Source organism: Phocoena phocoena, chromosome 20, assembly GCF_963924675.1.
Source record: "Phocoena phocoena chromosome 20, mPhoPho1.1, whole genome shotgun sequence".
NCBI classification, from domain to species: Eukaryota; Metazoa; Chordata; class Mammalia; order Artiodactyla; family Phocoenidae; genus Phocoena; species Phocoena phocoena.
The window spans coordinates 1,721,720-1,748,689 of record NC_089238.1 but is presented as its reverse complement, the minus strand read 5'-3'; the positions used below and the strand labels follow the sequence as shown (position 1 = coordinate 1,748,689).

Here is a 26,970-nt window from a genome sequence, read left to right as displayed (position 1 = left end):
GTGAGTGGTATATCGAAACAGTATATTTTTCAGGAAAAAAATGAATTATATTTATCAGCAACTTAAACGATTCTCAAAATAATTATGCATCATGAAAAAGAGACAAATATAAAAGTAAACATTAAGACCCCAATGATATTAAGTGTAGAAAACACTAATTGAATGGGAAAAAATAAATCAATACTAGTTGCCTGGGAGTCCTGGGAGAGACGTCACAAGGTGGATATGGCATGAGTGATGGATGTTTGTAATTATGATGGTTCTGTGGGTTTACACATATTAAAACTTAACCAAGCTGTACATTTTAGGTATGTTCAGTTTAGCACATACCAACTATACAGCTCAATTAAATTTAATAAAAATTGGATTCACATAAAAAATCTGAATCTTTTCTGAATCTCTTCAGTAGAACTCTGGTAACCACATGTTAACCCCATCACATCTCCTTGTCTAATGGGAGGGATTCTGTTGTGGTAGCAATGAAGACTGGTGAGTAATGAAAGGTGTTTCCACGTGAGTTATCCAGGAACTGCCTGCATCCTAAAAACCACATGCCTGGACTACACGATTTCCACTTTTATTACCCATTATCTTTGCTATGCACCAATGGCCTTGAGATAAACAATCTGCATATGCTATGGGATCCCAAAACCTTTACATTATTTAGCCTGACGCTGACTGGGACCTCAGGAGAGAAACCGCTCTGTAGCTCCTGAGAATTTTTGCAAAAACATTATCCTAAACAGCCAGTCAAGGGAACATTCATGGATGCAATTTTAGAATAGGTTCATCTCTTTTTGTTTGCTAGTCACTCACTCCCTATTAATTCCCTGTTTCTGTACGAAATATGGTTCCCACCTGATGTCTGTAATCTAACACTCAGCAAAACCAGCCTACCATGTTATGGACATTATGGCACATGGCTCTTTTCCAGCTGGACCTAGAGAACTTCTTCTCTTGAACAGTACTGGAGTCATGATGTGACATCCCATGTGAAAAAAGAGAACTTATGCAGCTCCAAAAAACACTGGTGGTTCATACAACTGTCCTCATCTCAGGGTGACCTCGGCACCCACCAAAAATTCTAACATCCAGGTCACATTAGTCCCAGAGCCCTGTAGTCTACCCCAGCAGGCTTTAGACAACAATTCAAATTAGATCAAAACTGGAGTGAAAACCATTCTCCGCCATGATACTATCCTTATTGAAGAATACAAAGATTGGAACACCCACAAAAGACGTGGCTTAAACTATAGTCTTTATTTTTTCACAGAGTAGAGCAAATGGAGACAGATAGTTCCCAAACAGGGTGATCTGGAGCTAGAAACATCCATCGTGAGCATGACATGAGACAATATCACCAAGGAAAGTAAACTGTAAGCTGCCAAGGGAACCCACATTGGGTCACAGTGGTCAAAGCTGCTTAGGTTCTGTCCTTGACAGAAGAGCATGACAACACCCAAGTGCTCAGGTTATTCATGCTTCCCTCCAGGGGACAGGACAGCACAAAGGTCTACCTACCCTGATCACAATGCGATGACTAATGCCCAGTACTGGGATCTGCCACTTGGGAGAGGTAAAAAACTTACAGTGACATTGAGTCCAGCAAGGGGCTTGCACAGGTTAGAAAGTAGAGTATAGCTCCTGAAAAGCTTCCTATGAAGCCAGTACTCATAGGCAATCTGCACACAAGAGCTGTTCAGATGTATGGCATTCAAATTCCAGTTGATGACTTCCTCAGAGAGTCTATTCAGTATGATGTATTAACTAAGGAGACAGCTCGTTCACTGCTCTCATCTCATTTGAAGTCCCTTCTCTAGATGAACTTTCTGGTATCAAATAAGGTAAGACCTTTGGCTGAAAGCTTTCCTACATTTGCTGTACTCATAGGGTCTATCTGAGCTGTGAAGTTTCTAGTGCTCAGTTAGAGCAGACCCTTGACAGAAAACTTTTCCACATCTGCACTGATGAGGCCTTTCTGGGGTGTGAGCTTTTCGGTGTTGAGTAAGCTGGATGCTTTGGCTAAAGAATTCTCCTCATATGGTTTTTCTCCAGTGTGAACTCTGGTGCTTAATAAGAGTAGAGCTTTGGCTAAAACACTTTCCACATTCACTGCACTTATAAGGCCTTTCGCCAGTGTGAACTCTCTGGTGCGTAGTGAGAATAGAGTTTTGGCTAAAACATTTCCCACATTCACTGCACTTGTAAGTCTTTGCTCCAGTGTGAATTCTCTGGTGGACCTGAAGGTGGGCCCTTTGCCTAAAGGACTTCCCACATTCACTACACTCATAAGGCCTTTCCCCAGTGTGAATTCTTCTATGTTTAATGAGGCTGGCGATGTACCTAAAGACTTTCCCACATTCACTGCACTCATAAGGCCTCTCTCCAGTGTGGACTCTCTGATGCTGAACAAGCATGCGTTTATAGGTGAAGGCTTTTCTGCATTCTCCACATTCATAAGGTCTCTCTCCAGTGTGGACTCTCTGGTGCTGAATAAGTTTGCTTTTAGTAATGAAGGTTTTCCCACATTCACTGCACTTGTAAGGCTTGGCTCCAGTGTGAATTCTCTGGTGCACAATAAGTTGGGCGTTTTGTCTAAAGAACTTGCCACATTCTCTACACTCATAAGGCCTTTCCCCAGTGTGAATTCTTCTATGTATAACAAGGTTGGAGTTGCATCTAAAGACTTTCCCACATTCACTGCATTCATAAGGTCTTTCTCCAGTGTGGACTCTCTGGTGCTGAGCAAGCCTGTATTTACGGCAGAAGGCTTTCCCACATTCACTGCACTTGTAACGCTTTTCTCCATTGTGAAAGGCCTCTACAAACTCGGTGTCCTTTTGTGGAGTGACCTGGTGCTGGAGAAGGCCAGAGCTACAAGGGAAATCCTTCCCAGACTCCTGGAATGTGAAAGACTTCTTGTATGCATGGATGGTGTGGCTCTTCATAAAGGTCTTACCCACGTCTCTTCTAAAGAGTTCCTCTCCAGTGTGCTGGTGAAACTGCACACCTGCCCCACAGAGTTTCTGGCCAGGGTTTGTGCCAAGGTCCTCAGCTAGATGCAAACCACCTTCTAAGTACAGGCAGCACGTCTCCCAGGGATAGGACTTCAGGGTGAACAGGTCTGCCTCTGAAGTATTTATTTGTGGCACTTCTACAGAAACATTCTGCTCAGAAGGTGTCTGCTTTTTCTCTGCTATATACCAACACCCTGAAAGCAGAGAAATACAGGTAAACTTGACATAGGATTTTGGTATAAGGAGGCAGCCCCATCACAAATGTTTGTCTGACATAGAAAGGAATAAATCTATGGGACTGTTTTCAAGACAAGAAGTTGCAGGGAGGCTAGGCAAGCCTTGCTGTACAGTACTGACCCTCTACACATCACAGGACAGGGAGCACTCACCAGGCAAATGACAGAAGGACGGGGTGGAATGCATAAAGGAGCTAGGGGTCCACAACTCATTCCTCCCGGAACAGTTTTCACTAGGACCTTGGCTGCTGGTGACATGTGTGTGCTATGTGGAAAGCTGTGTCCAGGTCCAGGAAAATCTGATTTTCATTGAGTAGCTGGCGTTCAAGGACTATTTTGAGGAGAGGTGCAGACCTCATGAAACATTAAGTGTAGGTGAATAGTGGAAAGCACAGCAGAGGGAGGATGGAGAGGAACAATTAGGAGTGGAAGACAAAGAGGTAAGGGATAATTCTGGGTTGGAAGTCAGAGGAAAAATCACAGGAGGCAAGTGTCAAGGATGGAGGAGAAACAGAAATGAGGTACACAGTCACTGGCCTTGACACCAAAACAGTGTTGGGTACGGGACATGTTCCTGACATGATGTGAATCGAACCATGATGTCACTTCCTCCCCCAATGCTAATTACCAGGGTCAGGCCATATTTGAGCCCCTCTTGCTCTGTCTGGAGTCATGTCCACTCTGTCATGTACCCAGGGTTCTCCTCTCAGCTCCAGCTGGACAACATGGTACCTAGAAGATGAAAGTCCTAAGAGAAAGACATGACAGGTGAACAGTCAGTACTGACCCGGGGGACAACCAATCCCAAAACAACCTCAGGAAAAAAGTATGTAACAAAAAGAATCTTTGAGATGAGGGTCTCATAGAAACAGCCAAGAAGACCCCACAAATACTGACCACATTAAGTCCCAACAATTCCTGGAATGGTAAGGCCCCAAGAAATGTCAGCTGGAAGATGGCAGAGCCTGGAGCACAGAGGTACATGGGTCTACGGAGTCAACTTAGCAGGGAGTGGCTGAGACTAATGGAACCCACTGAACTAATTCCAAGTCTTATGACCCAGAAAAACTTCACTGAAAAAACTTCAGAGCCGCTGGTATTTGGGATACTCCTGAAAGGAGATCGTATACACATTCACTCAGCCTTGGCACCAACAACACAGATGAGAGGGAAGCAGTAATATAGATGTACCCACTGTCTAGCTGTGAAAAAACAGACTTGCTTTTGGAAAAACAGGGAAAGGCGGAGACCTGCCTGGGATGCTGGGATAGGTGTGAGGGCCTTACCCAATGACGCAGCAAGTGCAAAGGTCTCCAGCATGACATCGTGGTACAGGAATCTCTGGGCCTCATCAAGAAGCTTCCATTCCTCCTGGGAAAAGTATACAGCCACGTCCTCAAAGGTCACAGAGCCCTGTGATGACAGGGACGATGTCTCCATAAGCAGCCTCTCTCCCCAGGACCCCATAAGTGCCCCTAACCCATACTCACTCGGTTCATCTTCCTCCCCAGCTCCCTAACTTAGAGGGCACTGGTACCTAATAACTCTTCATACTTCCTTGAGCACTAGGTACAACTCTCAGCAACAACAGGTAGGTAGGTGGGCAGATAGATGCCATCTAAGCTGTGGGCCTGGTATGCATGGCTCCCTCCCTCTCCAGCAAGACAACAGCCTGAGAGTCCCCAGGATCATGTCTCCCAGACACAAACAAACTTGCACTCATCATTCTCTCTTAAACTCCTGGTATGAGGGCTCTGGGGCAATTTTGTCACACACCTTCCCCACATGCATACTCACTGGCTAACTCCTCATACATCTGATCCCCATCACCACCACCCAGCCCACAAAACTGGCATGTCTCCTGCCTCCTCACATACCCTCCTGCACACAGCATCAGAAAGTTCCTGCCAATGCAACAGGATCCCACCGTACCCCAACTCTCCACCGGTCTGTTCTGAAGGCTTCCCCACCAGGCCTTGTTCCTGACTTTAACCTCAGTCAAAACATGCACATCTAAATACGCCTGTTCATGTTCCACCTCTGTATTGCACATTATGTCTCCTCACCAGTTGCAATCTCTGTCCATATAACACCCATTCAAAATCCACACCCACTTGACACACCTTAGGTAAACTCATCTGACATTCTGTCAGAAACTACCCAAGTTCCACCACAAAAGCCTAGTGAGTGCACAGGAAGAAAAATAACCACCAGCCTGACTTTACTTTCACTTCACTTACATTCTGCTTTCCCTCTGCATCAATTAATCAATTTCATAGGCACTCCCCCATAAAACCTGAGCCACCTGATGGACTTTCCCTCCCACCCCCCACCTTCCCACTGATGACCACTCTTCTTATCTGTCTTTGTGACAGCCCCCTTATCTTCCCTTGTCTCCTAATGGCATCCTGAAGCCTCCCCCAGCACTCTAGATCTGCACGTTCAGCCGTCCCCTTGTCTCCTATTCTTGGAGTCACTGGAACATCTGAGAATCAAAACAGCCAAAACCCAATTCTTAATATTCTCACGGAAAAGGACTGCTACCACTGACTTCCCCATCTCAGTTGGTGGCACTGCCACCCTTCCAGATGCAAAGGGAAAAGAAACTTGGAGTTACCTGTTAGCCCTCCACATTAGAAAATCTGATCAGCCCCTACTTTAAAAGCAAATCCAGAAGCCAAGTATTTCTCCTACCTACTCATGCACCACTTTGGTCCAGCAAGAACTAATGTGCGTCTGGATGACTGCAATAACCTCCTTCATTATCTCCTTTTCTTTCTCTCCCCCAGTCTCTTGTGCACTCTGCAGCCAGGAGTAGCCTCTTAAAACCTAAGTCACATCACTTTCCCTCTCTCTGTTCCAAAAATTCCATGTCTTCCATCATTCTCAGAAACCTCTTCTCAGTCTACCATTCTAGGTCTAACTCTGGCCCCCTTGCTCTCTGTTCTTACCAGCTGTTAACAAAGACCTACAAGTCCTAAAACACTCCCATCTCAATCTCATCCTCAAACATTTATACATATTACCCGCTATACCTAAGACAACCTTTCACATCTCAGTCCACTGGCTGCCAAAAATGGGAATCTGTCCATATAACCTCTGGCCTGGACTTGGAAACCTGGGCTTAGGGTCCCCAGACACCAAGTCCAGGAAGAGTGGCAGCAAAAGACTTCTAGGACACCTGACACTCACCAGTGCAGGGTCCATAAGTGGTTCTGCTGAATGTGGAACCTGTGGGAAGAGTAGGGCCATGTAATATTAATTCCCATCAGCAACATAAACAAAAAAGGTTAATGAGTGAACCATTTAATATTTCAGATGAAGACAAATGCTCAAGAGGAAACTAAAGCATAAAAGAGGGCAGAAAATGTTACAGTTGTACCATAAGGTCATGTGGATATCTTGAGAAAAGGCCTTCCAAAAGTGGGACAAACAAGTACAAAGCCTCTCTATCAGAGTCATGCCTGGTGTCTTTGAGCAGCATTTACAAAGCTAGTATGACTGGAGCCCAGTGAGCCCAGAAGAATAAGGGATCGTGTTGGCAAGGAAATGGTGTTGGCATGTCATAAAGCACTATTATAGTCCTAAGTCACAAATATCAAAATTAAGTCTCATTTTACATACAGGTCTGTTTCTGACACTTCCATTTGATTCCCTCTTCTATTTCTCCCTTGCTAATAATACATTTTTATCTTCTTGTAGCTTGTAGTTGGCCCTCACATCTGATCAGAAGTTCGTATATTATACTTCCTTTTCCAATTTTACTTGGTTATCTTTTTGTTTTGTTGTTGTTTTTTTTTTGCAGTATGCGGGCCTCTCACTGTTGTGGCCTCTCCCGTTGTGGAACACAGGTTCCAGACACGCAGGCTCAGCGGCCATAGCTCACGTGCCCAGCCACTCTGTGGCATGTGGGGTCTTCCCGGACCAGGACATGAACCCGTGTCCCCTGCATTGGCAGGCGGACTCTCAACTGTGCCACCAGGGAGGCCCCTTGGTTATCTTATAAATTATTGCTTTATATAAAATTTCAGCTTATATAATCCATATACTAAGTTCTGATTAGAAATTATTAACATTATGGAGACTGGTTCAAGATGGCAGAGTAGAAGGATGTGTGTTCACTGCCTTTTGTGAGTGCACTGGAATTACAACTTACTACTGAACGATCATTGACAGGAAGACATTGGAACTCAGGAAAAAAGATACCCCACATCCAAAGACAAAGCAGAAACTGCAATGAGAGAGTAGGAGAGGTGCAATCACAATAAAATCAAATTCCATAACTGCTGGATGGGTGACTCACAAACTGGAGAACACTTATAGCACAGAAGTCCACCCACTGGAGTGAAGGTTCTGAGCCCCAAGTCAGGGTTCCAACCTTGGGGTCTGGCAACAGGAGGAGAAATTCCCAGAGAAACAGACTTTGAAGGCTAGCAGGATTTGACTAAAGGACTTCGACAGGACTGGGGGAAACATATACTCCAAGCTTGGAGGGCATACACAAAGTAGTGTGCACATCAGGACCCAAGGGGAAGGAGTAGTGACTCCATAGGAGACTGAACCAGACCTACCAGCTAGTGTTGGAAGGTATCCTGCAGATGCAGGATATGGCTGTGGCTCACCACAGGGACAAGAACAGCAGCAGCAGAAGCTCTGGGAAGTACTCCTTGGCATGAGCCCTCCCAGAGTCCACCATTAGCCCCATCAAAGAGGCTGTAGCCTCCAGTGCTGCGTCACCTCAGGCCAAACAACCAACTGGGAGGGAACTCAGCCCCACCCATCAGCAGACAAAACAAAGTTTTACTGAGCTATGCCCACCAGAGCAACACCCAGCTCTACCCACCACCAGTCCCTCCCATCAAGAAGCTTGCAAAAGCCTCTTAGATAGCCTCATCCACCAGAGGACAGACAGCAGAAGCAAGAAAAACTACAATGCTGCAGCCTGTGGAATGAAAACCACGTTCACAGAAAAACAAACAAAATGAAAAGGCAGATGACTATGTACCAGATGAAGAAACAAGATAAAATCCCAGAAAAACTACTAAATGAAGTGGAGATAGGCAAACCTCGGAAAAAGAATGGAGGCAAAGATCAAGAAGATGCAAAAAATGTTTTAAAAGACCTAGAAGAATTAAAGAACAAACAAACAGAGATGAACAATACAATAACCAAAATGAAAAATATACTAGAAGGAATCAATACCAGAATAACTGAGGCAGAACTCACCTGGAAGACAGAATGGTGGAATTCACTGCTGTGGAACAAAGAAAAAAGAATGAAAAGAAAAGAAGACAGCCTAAGAGACCTCTGGGACAAAGTTAAATGCAGCAGCGTTTGTATTATACAGGTCCCAGAAGCAGAAGAGAGAGACAACCGGACCTGAGAAACTATTTGAAGAGATTATAGTCGAAAACTTCCCTAACATGGGAAAGGAAATAGCCACCCAAGTCCGGGAATCACAGAGAGTCCAGGCAGGACAAACCCAAGGAGTAACATGCTGAGACACATAGTAATCAAACTAAAATGAAAGACAAAGAAAAATTATTGAAAGCAACAAGGGAAAAATGACAAATAACATACAAGGGAACTCCCATAAGGTTAACAGCTGATTTCTCAGCAGAAGCTCTACAAGCCAGAAGGGAGTGGCATGATATATTTAAAGTGATAAAAAGAACCTACACGAAGATTAATCTCATTCAGGATTTCATTCAGATTTGACGGAGAAATCAAAACCCTTACAGACCAGCAAAAGCTAAGAGAATTCAGCACCACCAAACCAGCTCTATAACAAATGCTAAAGGAACTTCTCTAAGTGGGAAACACAAGAGAAGAAAAGGACCTACAAAAACAAACCCAAAACAATTAAGAAAATCGTGGCAGGAACATCCATATCGGTAATTACCTTAAACGTGAATGGATTAAATGCTCCAACCAAAAGACACAGGCTCGCTGAATGGATACAAAAACAAGACCCATATACATGCTGTCTACAAGAGACCCACTTAAGGGGTAAGACTTAGGGACACATAAGACTGAAAGTGAGGGGATGGAAAAAGATATTCCATGCAAATGGAAATCAAAGGACAGCTGGAGTAGCAATACTCATATCAGATAAAATAGACTTTAAGATAAAGAATGTTACAAGAGACTAGGAAAGACACTACATAATAACAAAGGGATCAATCCAAGGAGCGATAACAATTATAAATATATATGCACCCAACATAGGAGCACCTCAATACATAAAGCAAATGCTAACAGCTATAAAAGAGGAAATTGACAGTAACACAATAATGATGGGGGACTTTAAGACCTCACTTACATCAATGGACAGATTATCCAGACAGAAAATTAATAAAGAAACACAAGCTTTAAATGACGCAGTAGGCCAGATAGATTTAATTGATATTTATAGAACATTCCACCCAAAAACAGCAGATTACACTTTCTTCTCAAGTGCACACAGAACATTCTCCAGGACAGATCACATCTTGGGTCACAAATCAAGCCTCAGTAAATTTAAGAAAATTGAAATCATATTAAGAATCTTTTCCAACTGCAATGCTATGAAATTAGAAATCAATTACAGGGGAAAAAGGTAAAAAACACAACAGAGGCTAAACAGTATGTTACTAAATAACCAAGAGATCACTGAAGGAATCAAAAAATATCTAGAGACAAATGACAATGAAAACACGATGATCCAAAACCTATGGGATACAGCAAAAGCAGTTCTAAGAGGGAAGTTTATAGCAACACAAGCCTACCTCAAGAAACAAGAAAAATCTCAAATAAACAATCTAAACTTAGACCTAAAGGAACTAGAGAAAGAAGAACAAACAAAACTCAAAGTTAGTAGAAAGAAAGAAATCATAAAGATAAGAGCAGAAATAAATGAAATAGAAACAAAGAAAACAATAGCAAAGATCAATAAAACTTCTTTGAGAAGATAAACAAAACTGATAAATCTTTAGCCAGACTCATCAAGAAAAAGAGGGAGAGGACTCAAATCAATAAAAGTAGAAATGAAAAATGAGAAGTTACAACAGACACCACAGAAATACAAAGCATTGTAAGAGACTACTAAGGGACTTCCCTGGTGGTACAGTGGTTAAGAATCCACCTGCCAATGCAGGGGACACAGGTTTGGGCCCTGCTCTGGGATAATCCCACATGCTGCAGAGCAACTAAGCCGGTGCACCACAACTACTGAGCCCAGGTGCCACAACTAATGAAGCCTGCATGCCTAGAGCTTGTGCTCCACAACAAGAGAAGCTGCCACAATGAGGAGTCCACACACCGCAACAAAGACCCAATGCAGCCAAAAATAAATAAATAAAATTTTAAATTGAAGAATAAAAGCCATATGATCATCTCAATAGATGCAGAAAAAGCTTCTGACAAAATTCAACACTCATTTACATGATAAAAACTCTCCAGAAAGTGGGCATCGAGGGAACCTACCTCAACATAATAAAGGTCATATACAATAAACCCACAGCAAACATCATTCTCAATGGTGGAAAACTGAAAGCATTTCCTGTAAGATCAGGAACAAGAAGAGGATGTCCATTCTTGCCTCTATTATTCAACATAGTTCTCGAAGTAGTAGCCATGGCAATCAGAGAAGAAAAAATAAAAGGAATACAAATTGGAGAAGAAGAAGTAAAAGTGTCACTGTTTGCAGATGACATGATACTATACATAGAGAATCCTAAAGATGCTACCAGAAAACTACTAGAGCCCATCAATGAATTTGGTAAAGTTGCAGGATACAAAATTAATGCATAGAAGTCTCTTGCGTTCCTATACACTAACAATGAAAGATCAGAAAGAGAAATTAAGGAAACAATCCCATTCACCATTGCAACAAAAAAGAATAAAATACCTAGGAATAAATGTACAAAGGAGGTAAAAGACCTGTACTCAGAAACTGTAAGACACTGATGAAAGAAATCAAAGATGACACAGATGGAGAGATATACCATGTTCTTGGATTGGAAGAATCAATATTGTGAAAATGACTATACTACCCAAAGCAATCTACAGATTCAATGCAATCTCTATCAAATTACCAGTGGCATTTTTTACAGAACTAGTACAAAAAATCTTAAAATCTGTATGGAGACACAAAAGACCCCGAATAGCCAAAGCAGTGTTGAGGGAATAAAATGGAGCTGGAGGAATCAGACTCCCTGTCTTTAGACTATACTACAAAGCTACAGTAATCAAAACAATATGGTACTGACACAAGAACAGAAATACAGATCAATGGAACAGGACAGAAAGCCCAGAGAAAAACTCAAGCACCTATGGTCAACTAATCTATGACAAAAGAGGCAAAGATATACAATGGAGAAAAGACAGTCTCTTCAATAAGTGGTGCTGGGAAAACTGGACAGCTACATGTACAGAATGAAATTAGAACACTCCCTAACACCATAAACAAAAATAAACTCAAAATGGATTAGAGACCTAAATGTAAGACTGGACACTATAAAACTCTTAGAGGAAAATATAGGAAGAACACTCTTTGACATAAATCACAGCAAGATCTTTTTTGATCCACCTCCTAGAGTAATGGAAATAAAAACAAAAATAAACAAATGGGACCTAATAAAGGTTAAAAACTTTTGCAAAGCAAAGGAAACCACAAACAAGACGAAAAGACAGCCCTCAGAATGGGAGAAAATACTTGCAAATGAATCAATGGACAAAGGATTAATCTCTAAAATATGTAAACAGATCATGCAGCTCAATATTAAAAAAACATACAACCCAATCCAAAAATGGGCAGAAGACCTAATTAGACATTTCTCCAAAGACATATGGATGGCCAAGAAGCACATGAAAAGTCACTCAACATCACTACTTATTAGAGAAATGCAAATCAAAACTGCAATGAGGTGTCATCTCACACCAGTTAGAATGGGCATCATAAGAAAATCTGCAAACAACAAATGCTAGAGAGGGTGTGGAGAAAAGGGAACTGTCTTTCACTGTTGGTGGGAATGTAAATTGATACAGCCATATGATGAAGAGTATGGAGGTTCCTTAAAAAGCTAAAAATAGAATTACCATATGACCCAGCAATCCACTACTGGGCATATACCCAGAGAAAATTGTAATTCAAAAAGACTCATGCAGGGACTTCCCTGGTGGCACAGTGGTTAAGAATCTGCCTGCCAATGCAGGGGACAAGTGTTCAAGCCCGGGTCCGGGAAGATTCCACATGCAGCAGAGCAACAAAGCCTGTGAGTCACAACTACTAAGCCTGCACTGTAGAGCCCACAAGCCGCAACTACTGAGCCCAAGAGCCACAACTACTGAAGCCCACATGCCTAAAGCCCATGCTCTGCAACAAGGAACTGCAACGAGAAGCTCACGCACTGCAATGAAGAGTAGCCCCTGCTTGCCACAACCAGAGAAAGCCACACACAGCAACGAAGACCCAACATAGCCATAAATAAATAAATAAATGATGCATGCACCCCAATGTTCACTGCAGCACTATTTACAAGAGCCAGGTCATGGAAACAACCTAAATGCCCATTGACAGACGACTGGATAAAGAAGATGTGGTGCATATATACAATGGAATATTACTCAGCCATAAAAAGGAACGAAATTGGGTCATTTGTAGAGACATGGATGGATCTAGAGACTCTTATACAGAGTGAAGCGAGTCAGAAAGAGAAAAACAAATATTGTATGTTAACACATATATGTGGAACCTAGAAAAATAGTACAGATGAACTGGTCTGCAGGGCAGAAATAGACACACAGATAGATGTAGAGAACAAACATATGGACACCAAGGGGGGATGTTGGGGTGGGAGGAATGAATTGGGAGATTGGGATTGACATATACACACTAGTATGTATAAAATAAATAACTAATAAGAACCTGCTATATATAAAAAAATAATAAAACTCAAGAAAATTATTATAACATTATATAATAGAATTCAAAAATACAAATTTTAAATTTTTATCCATGTTATTTATATATTTTTTTCTTTCATAAATATTCAGACAGATTTTCTGTAATTTCCTACCTGCTTTTTTCTCCTGCAGTAGAGAAGGGAACCACCATTTGTTGACTTCACAGTGAAAATTAATCTCAGAATTCCCTCGTGGTTCAGTGGCTAAATCTTGGTGCTTTCACTGCCATGGGTTCGATTTCAATCCCTGGTCTGGGAACTAAGATCCTGCTAGCTGCATAGTGTGGCCTAAAAAAAAAAAAGAGAGAGAGAGAGAGAGAGAGAGTTACAAGAAGAAAATGGCACCAGAAAATTAATCTGTGATAAAGGGGTTGTTGCTGGCATCAGAGTAAAAGTGCTTGGCCTCCAGCAGTTTGAGATAAGTGGCTGTCAAAGATGACTCCTTAAACTTAAGACAAAGGAAACATGAGACCTGACCTCTATTCCAACCTCATTATAAAAACATGGAAATTTCTTTGGTTCTAAACATCTTGATAAGGATTCCCAGCATTATAACTTTTTATCCTTACAAGGATTCATTTTGTCCCCCTTAAAACAAGTATTTTAACAAGATGTCTTAATCATTTTCTCTTCCAATACCAGCAGAGGACGATGACGTAACAGTAAAATAAATACTATTAACAGAGTACAATCACTGCAAAAGCAGAAACCCTCTAAGTGGCTGCATACTGTAAAACTGTAAGTTTACCTAATGCATGATGCGTATAAAAATACAACTACGGCATCACTAATCATTAGAGAAATGCAAATCAAAAGTACAATAAGGTATCACCTCACACCAGTCAGAATGGCCATCATCAAAAAATCTACGAACAATAAATTGTAGAGAGAGTGTGAAGAAACGGGAAGCCTCTTGCACTGTTGGTGGGGATGTAAATTGATACAGCCACTATGGAGAACAGTATGGAGGTTCTTTAAAAAACTAAAAATAGAACTACCATACGACCCAGCAATCCCACTACTGGGCATATACCCTGAGAAAACCATAATTCAAAAAGTGTCATATACCACAATGTTCACTGCAGCGTTATTGACAATAGCCAGGACATGGAAGCAACCTAAGTGTCCATCAACAGATGACTGGATAAAGAAGATGTGGCACATATATACAATGGAATATTACTCAGCCATAAAAAGAAACAAAACTGAGTTATTTGTAGTGAGGTGGATGGACCTAGAGTCTGTCATACAGAGTGAAGTCAGAAAGAGAAAAACAAATACCGTATGCTAACACATGTATATGGAATCTAAAAAAAATAGGTTATGAAGAACCTAGGGGCAGGACAGGAATAAAGACGCAGATGTAGAAAATGGACTTGAGGACACGGGGAGAGGGAAGGGTAAGCTGGGACGAAGTGAGAGAGTGGCACTGACAGATATACACTACCAAATGTAAAATAGATAGCTAGTGGGAAGCAGCCGCATAGCACAGGGAGATCAGCTAGATCAGCTCAGTGCTTTGTGACCACCTAGAGGGATGGGATAGGGAGGGTGGGAGGGAGACGCAAGAGGGAGAGGATATGGGGATATATGTATACATATAGCTGATTCACTTTGTTATAAAGCAGAAGCTAACACACCATTGTAAAGCAATTATACTCCAATAAAGATGTTAAAATAAATACAACTAACTACGGGATAGATTAAGACTAAGTATAACAATCTCATTCAAAGCACTAAATTAAAATTAGTAACATGGAGCAAAACAAGATCAAAAAGTGGAAATGGCCATTTAAATACAATAATAATTTTAACATATACGCTAAACAAATGTGTGCTTTATATACCCCAGAAAGCAAGGAAGGTATGGCCAGCATAGCAATGTTTATAATTACAGAAAGGAGACCAAAAACAAACAAGCCAAAAGAAAAAAACAAAGAAAGCCTTCAACAGCAGGATTTATAAAGGTATTTTACTCATATACTGTATTCACACTATTAGAACACTGCAAAAGAAGGAAAATTAACGGATAGCCATGAAAAAAATGGGTAAAGTCACACCATATTGGGTGTGACACATCATAATACTTATATGATTCCAGTCATAAGAGAGTTTTAAGATAACTGAGCGAAGGTAAACTACAGTCGTCGAATATTTTCCACACAGCTTAAACTATCAGGAAAAGCAACGAAATGCTTACTTGAAACATCAGACAATACCTTAACTTTGGGGGGATGGGGATAACTGTTATGAAAGGAACCCACAGGCGGCTTCTGGGGTCCTACTTATATCTCATATCTTGACTTGAGCAAAGAACGGGTATTAGTAAGAGCTGCTTATTCAACTGAACATGTAAGTTCCCTGCAATTTTTTTTTTCCCCACGCACGTCTTATTTCAATATTCGGAAAACCAAGGTTTTGGGAAACAAAAAAACATAAACATAGGATGCTCGTTATAGAACATTGATAAGAACGAAAATACTGCAGAATGAGAAGAGTTGTCTGAGGGTCCGGAGGGAGCAGCATTTACCTGAATCGCACCCATCCGCTTGGCCGTCCCAGCGGAGTCTGTGGGCAATGGTGAGGCCCAGGCACGGAGGCCCGTCCCGGCCCCGAGACAGAGTCAGGCCGGATGGCGCCCACGCGGAGCCTCAGCCTTTCCTCAGAGCAGCGGACACAGCGCCTTCCTGGCTCCCTTTACCTGGTGCCGACCCAAGGTACCGGAGCGGGCACCAGCGAACAGGTCCGAGTTTAAAAATGTCGCCCGCGGTCGACGCCGGAAGGCCCGCCCAGACACCGCCCCCTAGAACGGAAGTGGCTCTCTCCTGAGCCGTCATTGGTTCAGGGGCCCTTACGCGCCGCGCTTTGCCTTCAGGGTAATGTGGTTCACAGCATTCTACGACCTGTCAAGGGGCGGTGCTCCCCACCTCTGGGAAAGTTCCTCCTCACCCTGAGGGTAGCTGGGAAAGAGTGTCCCAAGGCTCTGAGTACTGGCGGGGTTCACGCTTCTTAAAGGGGACGCACCCAGATATCCGCAGAACCACGCTTCTTAAAGGGGACGCACCCAGATTTCCGTGGAATGTAGTCTGTGCTGTTAAGAGAGAGGTACTCAGATATAATAGAGTTATATTCATATATATATATATAAACTATAATAGAGTTATAGTTCAGATGTTCCCCAAACCTAAAAAAAACAAATGCGCACATGATACCAAATTGTCACTCAGCCACAAAGTGCATCCATCCATAGTTGGGGTCTAATAAACACTGTTTTACTGCTCTTCCAAAGTATGTAGGCTGATGCTTTAGACTCAATTTATGAGTCTCAGTGTGTTAGGTCAGGGTCAAGAGAGCAAAGTTTCCAGACAGGGCCATGGTGGGGAAGACAGAGGAGGGATGTGGGATGGCCAGAAGCAGGTGGACAATGTGTTGTGTCTCTGGTTCCCTCAGAAGAAACGTAGAGCCAGTGACGGTGTCCCATTCAGGGGTGGACACATAGTTCTTACTCCACATTTAGATATGTATTCAGTTCTTTTCTAGAATCTAAGATCTACCTATCTCGAAAGAAGAGTGACTTACCACATGCCATTTTCTCCCTGGACAGTGACTCTACGGTCCCAGTCATAGTTTATTTACAAAGGGGGCATTTGAACCCTGAGATAAAGGATTGGTTTACATGATCCTCGTTCCTTGCTGGGTACAATATAATTTTACCAACAACTGCAGTAACAATGCATGGAGAGTTGATATCATCTCAGAAAAATATTTGTGAAATTTGGAAATTGCTAATATCCATCATTATTTAATTATTCAAAGTTAGTGGCCAAAATAGCCCTTGGCCATGTGAACAAGGTTAGGCTCTCAGTGCAGTTTCTAGAGAAACTGAAGTCTGAGAAGTGAGGGAATAAAGCAGAGCATATAGTTACACAGGAAACTTGGCTAGCTTGTGGTTATAGCTTTGTAACATGTGATCTATTATTTATTTAAAAAATTTTTTATTTAAGTACAGCTGGAAGGGCTATGTAAAGAGAGCAGACAGCTTTGCCAAAATGCTAAAAACAAACAGGGTATCTGTAGCATCATATTTACTCCCTCCTTAAGAAACATTCATTAAGTGCCTACCCCATTCCAGGCACTACTTTGGCTGCATCAAGATCAAAAGAGAAAAATATGCCTGCCCTCATGAGTCTGACCTTCCGGTCAAAGGAGATGAACAGTAAGAATTAATGACAACACAGTCAATTACAGAATACATTTATGTGTTTTGAGTGTTAGCCAAAATTTCAGAAATGAAGACGTGATTGATCAGGCATTTATTTAGGGCTTGTTAGGATGCCCAGGAAACGTAGGTGAGAGAAGCACTTGAATTGTTACCTGAACTACAAATGGAGGAAGCCTATAAAGGCAAAAAATGGAAGGCCACAGTTAGTTCCATAAGTTGTTTGTCAAGAATTATAATTGGAGCTGTCAAGAAGTAAGGGTGCTTATAAAGAAAGGATTGGTTAGGGTCAGAAATGGTTATATAGTTACAAAGAGGGGAATGTTGAAACTGCAAGGTTGTAGTTAGCAGAAGTTTAAAAAATGTCTCGTGTCTGTTATCAAACTGAACCTGGGTCTGCTCACCTACTTTCTTCTGATTGGTTGCTGGTAAGGTCACAGGGTGATTTTCAGGAATATTCATCAACTTTCTGTTTCCAGCCAGTCTCAGGCCTATGTGCTTTTTGTCATCATGTAGTCATCATCCTCCACCTGGCTGGAGGTCTTGTTTCTGCAAAACAACTCAAGGATATGCATCAGATTGTTATCTATAACCTTTCAGAAGGAACTAGAATTCCTGTGAGTGTTTTATCACTGAACTATTATTCCAACTGTCATTACTGGTTTTGACTGCTTTTCCTTTCTTTCTACACTCTCACCTCCCTAATTAGCAACTACTTGAATCTGCTCTTTGGAACTCAGGGAAGGCCTAGAAAACTAAAGTCTTTCTCTATGTACAGGAAACAAGGGAGACTTCCCTGGTAGCACAGTGGTTAAGACTCTGTGCTCCCAACGCAGGTCGGCCTGAGTTCGATCCCTGGACAGGGAACTAGATCCCACATGCATGCCTCAATTAAGAGTTCACATGCCACAACTAAGGAGTTCACCCACCACAACTAAGGCCTCACACAACCAAATAAATATTAAAAAAAAAGAAACAAGGGGGACAGACTTTTGTACCCAGGAGGGCCCTGCAGGGTCCTGTTCAGTTTCAGAAACAAGGGTGCCATTGCTTGCAGAGCCTGGTTCAGCTGGGCCTCAGAGGCACCTCTGTAACGTCTCTTCTTGTGCTTTTCCTCTTGGTCACCTCTGCGTGGACCCAGAACTCTAGAAGCCCATACAGGTGGGAAAAATCCAGAGTCCATAACAATGCCATCCCTAAAGGATGCAGGAAGTTCCACTCACCTGGTGTGCACTGCATCTTAAGAGCACTTTGCTAAACCTTCACTGGCTCAGTCACTGTACCTGCAGACTGAAGTGACTTCTGGGTAATACAGTTCCCAAACGAAGCATGTAGATCTCCAAAATGTGATTCTTTTTCACACTTGAAAACACGGGTACTTAAATGCTTAGCAGGAAAGGTGAAGACAATGTTTAGACTTGCCAGAAAGGTAAAAATGAATAAAGAAGCTGTACTGTGGTACGTATTCACTGGCCTAACAAATGTACCACAAGCACCTAAGGAGTTTCAACCACAATAGTAGGTGCATGGGACATATCGGGAATAGGGTTGTCAGCTGTTTCATGTATACAGCACAAGTCCTGTATTTCACAATTTTGTCCACAGTCCTTTGACTTCGTCAGCACGACATAAACATCGTACATCCCGCTTTTTGCAATGATTTCCAAAACGCCATCAGTTAATTTGGACAATGCTTTATGGTTTCTCTCAGGTTTGGCTGAGGGAAGACTAAAAACAGGTATTAACAAATAAAGTGCTTACTTTACATAGTCAGGAAAGGGAAAATGTGTTCCTTGGCCACAGTCCAAAGTCATGAACAAATAATCATCGTTTCTAAGAGATAACTTTCGATGAATACATGTGTCCTCAAAACCAGCAGGGTCAACGACAGCCTCAACAGAGAAACTAAGCTTCTGGAAGTTAGCAAATCATTGATAGGGACAAGCTTTTGAAATTTAACCAATCGGTGATAAGACTACCGCTCCCCAACCCGAGTCCTGAAAGACAGCCAATCAGTGACAGCTCCAGGCTCCTAAGCAACAGTCGATCAGCAACTACCTCAGTTCCATGCCCCAGCTTCTTAAAGTCAGCTGGTCAACAGGAGTGACCACACTAACACTGCGGAAAGTCCAGAAATCCTTCAACACACACTTCTGAAATTCCTCCATTCCTTAATGACTGGCTCCATAAAAGATAAATGCAGCTCAAGCTTTGTTCTAGGACACTGCCTGACAACTACAGCTCTCCCTCGTATGCATGCATAAGGTCCACATTTTTTGTATAAATATTAAGTTAAATTGATTGTTAGCTCAGAAGTTTGTAAACTTTTCAATGGTTCAACATTTGTTTATGGCTTCTTATGAGTTTAGAGTTAATGGCTATGTATAGATGGCAATTCGGGTGGGGATGCAAGGAAAAGAAAAGAGAAGGGCACTGAAACCTTACTGAGGCAACGGGAATATTCACTGACAACTCTGATGATGGGTTCAATGTCTATACATATGTGAAAATATGTCATGTTGGACACTTTATATAAATGCAGTTAATCTACATCAGTAATCCCTCAATGAAGCTGTTTGGGGAAAACTTTTTCCCATAAAGCGTTAAAATGCTATTCCTTCTAGAATATCAAACAACTGACAAAGCTGTACTGATCATCATGACCCTCTCCCCACATCTTACATGAGTCAACTCTGATTCTTTGTCTACAAAACGGGGGAATAATGGAAATATGTCCACTCGTGTCACCAAGAATGATGGCTAGGACACAAAAGACCCATCCCTGAAGAAGAGAATCTCCCTTCACTCCCTCATGAGGTTCCTGCCTTGCCATTATTGTTTGAGGGAAACAGCCCAGAGAGGCTACAGGGATCCATAAAACCTCTGGCTCTGCTGCTCTGCCAATAAACTGGCTACGGGGACTGGTCTGCAGGTCCCGAGTTCTGTACACTCTCTTTCCACCTGGCCAGTTACTCAGATATTCACAGAGGCCCCTTTGGAAGTGGCTTATCCACTCTACTTTGGGGCAGTCTCCACCAGTCCAGTCCCTATTAATCCAGTCACAATTTCTGTACACAATATGGTTCCCAGCCTGGGCCTTGTTAAAAGTTTTATGTCCACGGACATAAACCTACATGATTTTTCTTCCTCAGGACACAGAGCTCCTAGGTGGGTATCAGGTGAAAGCTATCTCTCAATAATGCCATGGAACATCCACGAAGTTCATGGTACTGTCAAATACGCTATTGTTTGCAAACCAACTGCCCCAAGTGACTGCGGAGCCACAAATAATCTTCACAACCAGGGCAGGAGATCTTGGTGCAAGGGTCATTCAGACTTTTCTAGGAGGCCTCAAGCAGCAATGCAACTAGGCCAAATCTACACTTAAGAGTTGTGCTTTGTCCTCCTGCTGTTTCCTTTGGAGCACACAAAGTTGAGAGCCCCAGAAGTCTGTACTTTTTATTCTGGCAGAGCCCAATTCTGTTCTCAACCCACAGCATACAGTAAACAGAAACCCAAGAGTAAAGGTGGCTTAAACAATAAGACCTAGGGGAGGGATGGAGTGGAAGTTTTGGGGTAGCAGATGTAAACTTTTATACAGAATGGATAAACAACAAAGTCCTACTGTATAGCACAGGGAACTATATTCAATATCCTATGATAGGGCTTCCCTGGTAGTACAGTGGTTAAGAATCTGCCTACCAATGCAGGGGACCCGTGTCCGAGCCCTGGTCCAGGAAGATCCCACAGGCCGCGGAGCAACTAAGCCTGTGCACCACAACTACCGAACCTGTGCTCTAGAGCTCGCAAGCCACAACTACTGAGCCCATGTGCCACAAATACTGAAGCCCGCACGCCTAGAGCCTGTGCTCCGCAACAAGAGAAGCCACCACAGTGAGAAGCCCGTGCACCACAATGAAGAGTAGTCCCCGCTTGCCGCAACTAGAGAAAGCCCGCGCACAGAAATGAAGACCCAACACAGACAAAAATAATTAAATTTATTTATTTATTTATTTTAAATCCTATGATAAACCATATGGAAAAAAAATACATATATCTGAATTCCTTTGCTGTATACCAGTAATAAACACAACACTGCAAATCAACTGTACTTCAATAAAAAAGAAAGAAACAAAGAAAAACACCCAATAATAACTTTATCGCAAAAACCAGCAAGGTGAGCAGTTCCTAGGGTGGGTAAAATGGAGGCTCAAAAAAATCTGTTAAGAATGTCATAAGACAATCAATAATGAGCCTGAAACAAGGGAAACCTCTGTAAGTTGCCAGCCAACAGCGGATGGAGTCCTCTGTCCAAAGTGGGTGATGTCCACACCTGAACAAATCAAAGGGGTGGGCATGAGGTCTCACCAAAGGGCTCAAATGGCTGGCGAATACTCCAGGAAAAGCAAGAGACTACAGCAATCTGTTCTCCCTGCTTTCTAAAAAAAATTGAGATATAATTAGCATATAACATTTATTAGTTTCAGATGTATAACATAATGATTCAGTATTGGTTTATATTGCAAAATGATCACAATAGGTCTACTTCACGTTTTCCTCATAGTTACATAAGTTTTTTTGTGCTGAGAACTTCTATGATTTACTCTTAGCAACATTTAAACACCCAATACAGTATTACTAACTATAGTGACCATACTCCCTGCCAGCTAATACCAGGAGACTGGCTTCTATAATACACATGGGCAGTGACAGAACTCCAGTGACAGCCCCAGGCAGGTCTGAAAGTGCAACAGAGTTCACCAGTTTCCCACAAACCTGGCCCTTACCGTGAATCTCCCTAGTGAGGATGTCTGGATGTACGAGATGCAGTTTCTGGGGGATATCTCCCTCACAGGAGCTAATCTCCAGAGCTTACATCTGTTATTATGTTAAAAAGCCAAGAGCACAGTGGCTGCACGTGTAACGTCTTTCTCCAGTGTGAGCTTCCTGGTGCTGAATGGAGACGGACTAGTGGCTGAAGACTGTCCAACATCTGCCGTACTCCTAATACCCTGCTGGGTGTGGAGTTGTTCTGTAAGATCAAAAGGTTCTTGATGGTGGAATACACAGCACAATGATACTGGGATACATGAAAGACAGAACTGTTCGTTACAGCTCAGAATGAAAGATGTTAGACAGGGCAACAAAGAGGGCTGAGCCCAGGGACAGGATTAACAGAAAGCTGGAGCTGTGGTGGGCAGTTAAAATTTGGCAAGAGTGATGGGATTAGCTAGGTTTCATGAGCTGTCTGTGGATTGGCTATTTTGAATAATTGTATGGGTTCCAGAACATAGGAGCTATCACTAAATGTCTGACACCTTGGTGTCTGGTAGTCCAGAGAATGAGAGTCTGATAAGGAAAGTGGTTGGGGTTGTGGGCTTCATCAGCTGTTCTAGAAGGGGAACGGACAGTCCTTCTCCTGCCAGGGCTTCAAAACTGAGTCAAACCACTTTCAAAAACTTAAAAAGTATATATCAAAATGCTGTGTTATTGACATACACAAACATATAAGAGAATGGAATAAAACAGCACAGAAACAAACCTTCGCATACATACTCAGATGTTTCTAAAGGGTGCAGAGACCATTCAAAGAGAAATGAGTTTTTTCAGCAGATGGTGTTGAAAAAACTAGATAACCATACATAAAAGAATGAAGTTGCACATGCACCTTACATGATATAGCTGTATCGGTGTAAAATGGTACAGCTACTATGGAAAATAGCCCCTTAGTTCCTCAAGAAATTTACATATTGAAATAATGATCCAACAATTCTCCATCTGGAAACACACCTAAAAAGGACAGAAACCAGGGCCTCAAAGAAATATTTGTGCAATCGTGCTTACAACAGCATTATACGCAATAGCCAAATAGTGAAAGCAACCCAAGAGCCCACTGATGAAGGGATACAGAAAAAGTAGCATATACATAAAATGGAGCACTACTCACTCAATAAAGACGGAAATTCTGACACATGCTAGGACGCAGATGAAACTTGAGGACATTGTCTTCAGTGAAATAAGCCAGCCACAAGAGGAGAAAAACTTTATGACTCTTATATAAGGTACCCAGAGTGGACAAATTCATAGACAGAAAGTAGAATAGTTGTCAGGGGATAAGAGAGCGGGGATGAGGAGTTGTTGTCTAATGGGTTTACTTTCAGTTTTATAAGATGAAGACTTCTGAATATTTGTCTGCACAAAAGGTGAATGTATTATTACCGATAAACTTACAGTTAAATATGGTTAAGACTGTAAATGCTATGTTACAAGCATTGTACCACAATTTAAAAAAATTTTAAACACCTGCATAGCAGTACTTCCCAGCACTAAATCAGACCAGATTTTCCCACATTCACTGCATTTATATGGCTTTTCTCCCATGTGAACGCTCTGATGAAAAACGAGTGTAAAGTGGTCTTTTAACGCGCTTCCCACACTGGCTGCACTCATAAGGCATTGGCCTAGTGTGAGCTCTCTGGTGTTCAATGAGGCCAGATCTTCGTGTAAAGAACCCTCCACATCCAAGGTGCTCATATAGCATCGTTTCAGTGTGGATTTTCTGGTGCTGAACCACATGGAACGGTCTGATTAAAGTCTTCCCACTTTCGCTGCAATGGTTTTTCTGGTGCTCAACAAGTATGTGTTCATGGCTAAAGGTTTTCCCACATTCACTGCACTTGTAATCATTCTATCCACTTTCAAAGGTCTCCCTGCCCTCCATGTCGCTGTGTGTCTTCCCTCGTGTGAGGGGCCTGGTTCTGGAGAAGGCCTGAACTGGCCGGAAAGTCCTTCCCTCCCGTTCAGCACGTCAAGGTCCTTTCTGCCACGTGAAAGCTGCAGTTCTTCACCAATGAAGTCCTCCCTTCATCCCATCTGGGGAGTTTCTTCCTACTGGGCTCCTTTTGGTGCTGGGAAAGACTCACCACACACGGGTACACCTCTTGCTGGCGCTGTGTCCCATCATACTCAACCAGGCGCAAAATGTCTTTCAAGACTGGGCCACACATCACATTAAGAATGAGACTTCTGGGACTTCCCTGGGTGCGCAGTGGTTAAGAATCTGCCTGCCAATGCAGGGGACATGGGTTCGAGCCCTGGTCCGGGAAGATCCCACATGCCGCGGAGCCACTACGCCAATGCCACGACTGCTGAGCAGGCACTCTAGAACCCGTGAGCCACAACTACTGAGCCCTGATGCCACAACTAATGAAGCCCATGTGCCTAGAGCCAGTGCTCCACAACAAGAGAAGCCGCCACAATGAAGAGTAGCCCCTGAGTGCTGCAACTAGAGACAGCCTGTGCGCAGCAACGAATACCCAATGCAGCCAGAAATGAAAAGATAAATAAATTAATTTTAAAAAAAGGAAAAGAATGAGACTTCTGGATAGATGGACCTGGCTTTGGAGTCTTGACCTGTGACTCTATAACTGCATCACCTTGCTCTGAAAGCGCCTCCTCATCCTGGGCTCCATGTTGAAAACCTGGAAGGAGAGACATGCCAATAAACGTGGCCCCAGCAGAAATGTGTCTCAGACACACCCAGCAGTAAGTTCTTAAGATTGCTGAGATGCATGGGGCCAGAGCCTGTGTGAGGAAGGCCTGCTGTGCAGAGCTGAGCTTGGGAAGCTCATCTGATCGCAGAGCACAGACGATGGGCAAGAACACGAGGAAGGGTCTTCAACTTACCTTTCAACAAAGCCTGGCTACTGGTGACTGGTGAGCAATGAGTAGAAGGCTGTGTCCAGACCCAGAATGTCTGAATGCATCACAGCAGCTGGACTACAAGGAGTATTTAAGGACACATGCACATATCCCAACACTTTAAGTGCAGGTCAATGTTGACAGCACTGCAAAGGGAGCAGTGGAAGGGAATGGGTGAGAACCAGGGCCAGAAGTGAAGAGTCAAAGCATCAACAGCGGGCTTCCCTGATGGCGCAGTTGTTGAGAACCCGCCTGTCAATGCAGGGGACCTGGGTTTGATCCCTGGTCCAGGAAGATCCCACATGCCACGGAGCAACTAAGCCCGTGCGCCATAACTACTAAGCCTGTGCTCTAGAGCCCGCATGCCACAACTACTGAAGCCCGCACACCTAGAGCCCATGCTCTACAATGAGAAGCCACCACAATGAGAAGCCAGCGCACTGCAACGAAGAGTAGCCCCCACTCGCCGCCAACTAGAGAAACCCCGCACGCAGCGGCGAAGACCCAACACAGCCAAAAATAAATAAATAAACTAAAATAAACTTATAAAACAAAACAAAACAAAAAACAACAACAAGAAAGTAAAGGTAGAAACTCTTGAAATCTGTCGCTGGTACCACACACTGGTGGATATAGGACACAGGCCTGGTGTGATGGGAACCCAGCTCTGATACCTCACCATTTCCTCACCCCCACACACGTGGGCCACATTCCTTTCAGCCTCCCTTGATGCTGCAGGAAAAACATCCACCCTGTCAGGCACCCAGGGCCCTCCTATTGCTCAAGGTGAGAAACCACCTGGGCCTGAGGAGGCCAGCCAAAGAGGAAAGACAGGGAAAGGGAGTGGGCCCCGTCCCATGAGATCACACATTCTAAAATTATAAGGACATTAAAGGAAGGTCTTAAAGGAAACAAGCCAGTGGTCCCCTCAAGTAGTGACCAGGTCAGTATGTGAACATCCTGGCATAAGCAGGCCCCAGAGTCTGTCAGCAAAGGACAGTGGAAGGCCCGGGACACCAAGGTTCCATGCCTCTGGACAGAGTCACCCAACCACGGACAGGGAAGGCTGGTGGGATCTTTCACACAAACATCAAGATTTCTGACTCCTGAGCCCTGTCTTATAAGACCTCAGAGCAGCAAGGATGGGACTGCTGGGAGAGAAGGAATACAGGGCACAGAGCCCAGCGCTGGCACCAACGACACACATGCCAGGAAACCAGGAAAGGAAGCAGTGCCCATGGTCTCACTGTGGGAAGCTCAGAGGTTTCACTTGGCTTGATCTGACTCTGGTTTGGTAACAACCTCATATTAACAGCTTGAAACTGCCCAGGGTTGGAGCATTTATACCACGGAAATTGGCAAATGCAATAATCAAGGGTTGGCTGGGGTTTTTTTCTTTTTACTAACTGTCTAGACTTAAAGTAACGGAAACTATGCTAATAATGAGGACTACACATGGTGAGTAATGTTGTGAATAGCAGAAACATTTATTCTACCCAGCAAAGTCACTGAAGAAAAGTCAAGTTCCAACACATTTAATGTCTTCTTACGTACTAAAAAGAAGACATACATCTGACAAATGAACACAAAAATGTTCAACATCATGAATCACTAGGGAAATGCAATCAGACCACAGTGAGATACATCTCCACACTTTTAAAACAGATAATATTAAAAATACAGACCATACCTACCTAGTTCTGGTAAGGAATACAGGGGAACTGGAATGCTCCCACACTGCCGATGGGAATGCAAATGGGTACAGCCATTCACTTTAGACTAAGAATCCCTATATTCATATAAAGAATTTTATGTACACGTTCATAGTAAGCTTATCTGTGATAGCCAAACTG

General features: G+C 42.9%; 1 protein-coding gene across 1 annotated transcript; it reads right to left on the bottom strand.

The window, feature by feature from the left end:
- Window positions 1-1,913: 1,913 nt before the first annotated feature.
- On the bottom strand, window positions 1,914-4,720 carry LOC136140890 (zinc finger protein 773-like). The gene is made up of 3 exons (XM_065899034.1): window positions 4,540-4,720; window positions 2,063-3,211; window positions 1,914-1,990 (listed from the first exon to the last, which is right to left on the bottom strand). The coding sequence occupies exons 1-3, from the start codon at window positions 4,718-4,720 to the stop codon at window positions 1,914-1,916; spliced, it is 1,407 nt and encodes a 468-aa protein (XP_065755106.1).
- Between the last annotated feature and the right edge of the window lie 22,250 nt (window positions 4,721-26,970).